General features: G+C 36.9%; 2 protein-coding genes across 2 annotated transcripts in view; both read right to left on the bottom strand.

Moving 5' to 3' along the window:
* LOC117124783 (latrophilin-like protein 1) overlaps positions 1-6,096 on the bottom strand; it is a 26,204-nt gene extending 20,108 nt beyond the window's left edge. Inside the window, exons 1-6 of the mRNA XM_033271113.1 lie at positions 5,901-6,096; positions 4,564-4,805; positions 4,090-4,284; positions 2,667-2,729; positions 689-791; positions 133-252 (exon numbers count right to left, since the gene is read on the bottom strand). Of these exons, the coding sequence (XP_033127004.1) occupies positions 133-252; positions 689-791; positions 2,667-2,729; positions 4,090-4,284; positions 4,564-4,805; positions 5,901-6,096 (919 nt within the window). The remainder of the gene's footprint in view (positions 1-132; positions 253-688; positions 792-2,666; positions 2,730-4,089; positions 4,285-4,563; positions 4,806-5,900) is intronic.
* Positions 6,097-6,226: 130 nt separating this feature from the next.
* Positions 6,227-6,388, bottom strand: part of LOC117124782 — a 4,518-nt gene continuing 4,356 nt past the window's right edge. The window contains exon 6 of the mRNA XM_033271111.1: positions 6,227-6,263. Coding sequence (XP_033127002.1) covers positions 6,227-6,263 — 37 coding nt within the window. The remainder of the gene's footprint in view (positions 6,264-6,388) is intronic.

Genomic DNA, 6,388 nt, shown 5'->3' with positions numbered 1-6,388 from the left:
TATATATACTGTATATATACCCCATGAGAACATTGTAGAACTGCCTGAAGTTTAATACTTCAGTATTTATTGTAACATTTTGAATAAAATATACTTAGTCCATATTAATGAAAAGATTAACGAAGCGTGTACCTGATTCTCCTTTGAAGTTTGCAGTTGGTATGAGTGCCTGGACCGACTCGTCACCTGTGGTGACTGGTATCCACTTATTTGACCATGTGACGTCGCTAGGTATGACTTCAATCTGTACGTCTTAATAAAGAGAAGAAAATCTTGGTCATCATCATCATTATTGTCGATCAACATCATCGTAATCATCATCATTATCATCATTATCATCATTTTCATCATCATCATCATCATCATAATTATTATCATCATCATACTCACCATCATCTGCCACTACCACTGCCATTGCCATTGACACTGCCACTACCACTACTACAACCACAACCTATACCACAACCACTGCCACTGTCACTACAACTACCACTACCACGACAATTACCAGTACCACTACCACTACCACTACCACTACCACTACCACTACCACTATTACTACTACTACTACTACTACTACTACTACTACTACTACTACTACTACTACTACTATTGCTGCTACTGCTAGTACTACTACTGCTACTACTACTACTACTAATATATTGATACTAATACTGCGTATGCCTACCGATATTATTTTGGTTGGTAAAGTTGAAATTTGATGAGTTTAAGTTTTCAGAAACGGTGGCCGTGTACGATTCTAATATAGACAACATGGTGCTTGGAACGCCCTAAGGATAGCACAAATAGCAGAAAAGGAATGATCAATACCAAGACAAATGTTTTATTGTTTATTCTAATTGTTTTATTGTTTATTTAATTAATCATACAGGACCACTAGTGTAAAACAGTTTATCACTGGTCATGTTATCCTGTAAAAAGACGTTTTTCAATAAATAAAGAAATTACTGTATAATTGATTAATTGATTCTCAATGCTTACTGGGTTGTTGTTTTTGTCTGTCGGTAATTGTATATGATTTTACTGGATTGATGTATAATCTTATTTCATTTAATCTTCTTAGTATCTACATTGTATTTGTCTTACTATGTTTTTTTTTAATTGAAGCTTATATGTATATGTGGGCCGAAAGAATCCAAATAAAACTGCTTGTTCAATTTGCTGTATTCTGTTACTGTTACTGTTTTATTCATCATCATCAATAGACTATTTACATTACGAAAGAAAAACAAAATTTGGTTTTTTTTTTTATTGATAAATGAATGGAGTCCTGTTTTTGTTTTTTTTTTTTTTTTTTAATGCGTTTGCGTCGGTTCGTAACTGAAATTGAAAAATCTTGGAAATATGTTGAAGCATCCGAGAATTACGGCATACATAGCCAGGACGGTTTTGTTAGGTTTTCCACCCATAGTTAAATGCCACTTTCCGAAACATAATGCGTTAACATCTATCGGGATGGATGGCACAGTATTCCATTGTCTATAAAACTTTTCATTTGATACGTCAAACAGACAATAGACAGCACATTTTTCATTTATTCTTACGAAATTACATTGTTGTCTCAATCTCCTTGAGAAAAAACAAATGAATTGCTTAGTGAAGTTGAAAATATATCTGTTAATAAAGGAGTTAGAATGTTGGGTATAATTCGATGTATTACAGCATGAAGTTACAGTACATTTGACTTCTTACTTTTTTGTTGCAGCTAACCAGTTCATCGACTGCAGTCAGGGACGGATCCAGAGATGTCCGAAAAGGGAGGAGGCGAAAGTGGGGACTGATCGAGACAACACTACCCTAGGGGGTCCAGGGGCATGCCCCCGCGATTTTCATTTTTGCTTTCTAGACGCCCAAAAATAACCTCTAAAGCATTTTTGGCGATTAATTATTTCTTTTGTTTTTTTCTTTCTTTTTTCTTTTTTTTAACTTTCCAAAAAAAAAAAAAAAAAAAAAAGGAGGGATGGGGCGGCCGGCCGGCCCCCTCTACATGTGCCACTTGCAGTTCCAAATCGATAATCCTCTCAAACCTGCCCACAAAATCAGTTCAATTCAGTTCAAAATAACATTTATTACCTTCCTTTGAAGCATAAATATACAAAATAACTGTTCATTGTGATAAATATAAAAAAAACCCAGCAAATAAAGGAAGGAGGCAAACGCCCGAGAAGATAAAGGAATCTTGTGCTGGGCCAGCATAATGAAACAACAAAAAAAAAAAGACAGGAAACAGAGCGGGACGAGAAAGGCAGGCGAACGAATATACAGGGACAAAACGGGAGCGAAAAAACAAACAAGAAAGCCAACACTAGACAGGGAAAATCAAGAGAAAAAGAAAGACCGCGGTAAAAATAATCGAAAAGGGGGATTAAAAAATAATATTTACTAATTTTAAATAAAGTGTTTTTTAAGTTTGGTGGAAAAATTTGTCTATGTCACAGCAATATACACGCACCCCATCATACTGAACAATAATTAACCCTAGAATAATGGATATAAAAATATGTTATTATCTTTCCGTCGAACTTCAAAGGAGTTTTTGTCTACATAAGCGATGTCTTTAACAAAGAACGCTAATATTGTCGCAATGGTTTGCTCAAAACAAATGTTAATAATTATTAACAGTATTACTATTATAATTTTCTTACCGATTCAACTGTGGACACGAGCAAGTCTTCTTCAAGAATATCATCCCAAACCTTTAAGAACCTCTGTTGAAAAGCGTTAAAATTGTAAGGCATACCGTACAGTACACAGGCCTAGGCACCGTAAAATGGATAGGCTTGAAACGATTACAACATCTTACGTTCCTATTTGATCTATCAAATTGATCTGTGTTATACTTAGTTGAACTGGCACTGTTCTACGTACATGCACAAGGCTATGTAAAAATCAGTTGTTTCTAATGCCCCTTTCCCACATTGACGATTTTTGCTACGACAGAGCACGATTTTTCAATTTTGAAAAATCGCAATGGCGTCGTCGTAAATGACATGTTCAAAAATAATTCATCGTTTTGCATCGTACTGGATCTTGATGTCATCGTGATGGAGCACGATTTTTTGGAATGTTAAAAAAAATCGTGCTCAATCGTAGCCGTGAAAAAGATCTTGGTCTACCGCAGCGGCATCGTGTGAGTGGCGTAACGTTGTCGACGTTTGTCGTGACTGTGTCTTGTCCATTCGTACTACCAACAACACCTACGACAAGCCAAGACGTCGCTGAGGTGCTGAGACGATTAGATACGATGCCATTAGGATACCATCAAGACCGTGGTTTATATCACGTGGCTCTGTGTCAGAAAAGTTTTTTCAACACACTGAACAATTCCTTGCTCACTTGGAGGAAGTTTCTGAAGCCTCTTGTTTCTTCTCTATTTAACTGTACTAGTAAGTGTTCATACTGTCTAAAATATGGACGACGTAGGAGCCATGGCTGTACCCATACACTTTAGGCCTATGCATTCGACGTGACCGACGCTTACTCTTGATTATCAAAGCTGTAGCAGCCAACAAATTTTCTTCTTCTATAGCAGCAGCTTGCAAATATTGATGGTGTTTCAACAGTGCGCTTTTTGTCATGTCATGTGATGTTTGTTTTTGTGATGTGCGTCTTGTTAAATCGTGCTAACGTCGTGCTTGCGTCTTTGTAAAATCGTAGTGACGTCGAATTAAAATTTTGGTAAGTTGTAATACGTCGTCACAAATCGTAACTCTATCGTTATAATTCTTTAAAATGTCGTCGCACTATCGCAATAGTGCCGTAATACATCTTGACGGCGTCCTAGTAGCGTCTTGATCAAACGTAAATCTTGAACTTTTTGAGTACGAATCATTACGATAGAGCGCGATTTTAAAACTTTTTAAAATCGTGCTCCATCGTAGCAAAAATCGTGAATGTGGGAAAGGGGCATTATAGGAATTGAATTGGCAACCAAGCTCCAGTGGCCCAGTTGGCATCTGCATCGATAGCAGAAGATCGATTATGATTTTTATCCCGATTGGGACAATTTTCACTCTCACAAATTTATCTTTCTTAACCGTCAAATCTCGATATATTGGCTTTTGTTACCTTTACAGTCGTTTCTGGGGATGCAGATAGTGGTGCAATGACACATAGTGTGCGAATTATATTTGAAACATCGTTAGATTCCAAGTGGTCAACATCTTTCGACAGGATGTGCTCGATGGATCTTAAAATTTCGTCGGCATCATCTTTACTCATTTCACTTCCAAGTGACATAGAGTAATTCAAAATCTGCACGATCTGTAAGAGCAATAACAGAGTCATATAAGAGTAAGTTAGTGTGATGCAATTATTTCCTTTAATCTTCAGGAACAGATATGTTTAGTATTGTTAAACATGGATATTTATTTTATTTTGTAAATAAATGCACTTGTTAATTTGCATTTATATTATTAGGCCTATTTTCACTTAAAAGCCAAAAACATACTGAAGTCTTGAAGTAATCTCCGATGAGAATTTTAGCAATTTAGAATATTTATTTAATCGATTTTAGAGCCACACAATGGCTAAACACCTTACCTGATCTGAAACGGCTAAATATGTTGTCTGGATAGTTGTTTGAGAAAAATCCAGAGTGCTCAAAGGAAATGTCAGGCCTGTTGAATTGAACGATGTCAGTGTTTCTGCACTTGTAAATGAACTAGTAGGTCTTACGTTCATCTGAGAGGACCACGTTTGTTCGCTACTAGAAGTCGTTTGCTGTGTGAAGGTCGTCAGACGTTCTGTGGTCATAGAAGTATCTGAAGTCCATCCGTTTTTGTCTACGAAGGAAATTCTTAACGTTTTATTTTTTTAAATTTTCATTTAATTGTACCTAGCAGCAATTTTTAAATACCTTTCAGAATTCAATTAATAATAATTAATATTATTTGGTCATAAATTCAAACAAAATGATTCTGAAACAATGGCGAAACCAATGCTAATCAAAATTAACTTAATAAGAATCTGGTTTTGATTCAGACGGATTTTTGCGTCAGGAGTAATATTACGAATCGATGTTTTGCCCTACTGAAGTTATGGTACTGAATGCTCAGTAGGCCTACGTTCCCAAATACTTGCGAATCTCCCTAGTGATTCAGATGGGAATCGAACCTACTCCTACGACCTCCAGGTAACTACCCACGTTTACAACTTGATCACCGAGCTTGCGCTTGGTAGCTAGCGATGGATACAATCCCAAAGTAGCAGCTATTCCGATGGTTTTTTTGAGTCAAGCGAAATATTTACGAATCGATGTTTTGCCATCTGACGTGCTTTAGTACTGAATGCTCAGTACGTTCCCAAATGCTTGTGAATCTCCCTAGTGATTCAGGTGGGAATCGAACCTACGACCTCCAGATAACTACCCCGTTTACCACTCGATCACCGAGCTTGAGCTTGGTGGCTAGTGATGGATACAATCCCAAAGTAGCAGCTATTCCGATGGAGAAATATTTGCGAATCGATGTTTTGCCATCTGACGTGCTATTAGTAATGCTCAGTACGTTCCAAAATGCTTGCGAAAAAATCTCGCAAGTGATTCGGGTGGGAGTCGAGCCCAATACAAATGGCACGAAGCAACTTAAGATAAGATCGAAATGAAGTAGACCTATTTATAAGCTTAAGTAATAAAATAACTTATGACAGCCGCCAATGAGGCATGTTTAAAAAAAAATAAGATGTGACACACCAACCTGTGGTTTGCATTTGTTCCGTGTATGGATCAGCATCTGAAAACATATAATATTATTATTATTTTTGTGTTTATGTGAACATAATGGCGATTAATCGTTAATAATAATATCGATAATGATAACAACAATAATTATAATCATAACAATATAATAACTTTATTAATATTCATAACAATAACTTACAGAATTCAGGTGTTATTGACATGTAAAATCCAGGACGCCTGATTGTAGGGTTAGTGCACATGTATATGTCAAACGATTCGAAAGAAATACTCTCGATCGTCATCAGTAGTTGGACATTTCCATCCGATATATCTTCCGTTTGTGTAGCGGTAGCGGTATCGTAAACTATATACATGAAGTCGGAACCAGTTTCCATATTTACGAATTCGAATTGTACCTTTAGTCTATTAAAGCCTGTCGCTGGAGTTACACGCCAATGCCTATGCACGCAGTTCCGATAGTTGTCAGGATAATTCAGATGCGTGAAAATGTAGATAGAAGCAACTTTAATGCCGACTACAGTTAGATTCCATCTGCCGGCATCTGATAAAACATGTAATGTAGATATACATATAACAGGGCCGGCGGAACGTTTTTCAAAGTGGGGGGGCCCAACTTATAAGCAGGCGCGTAACAAGGGTCTTGGGTCGGGGGGGGGGGCAAAGGTA

This window comes from Anneissia japonica, unplaced genomic scaffold, assembly GCF_011630105.1.
Source record: "Anneissia japonica isolate Jap-2015-1 unplaced genomic scaffold, ASM1163010v1 scaffold1764_len714935_cov166, whole genome shotgun sequence".
Lineage (NCBI taxonomy): Eukaryota > Metazoa > Echinodermata > Crinoidea > Comatulida > Comatulidae > Anneissia > Anneissia japonica.
This window is presented reverse-complemented; position numbering and strand designations above follow the sequence as displayed.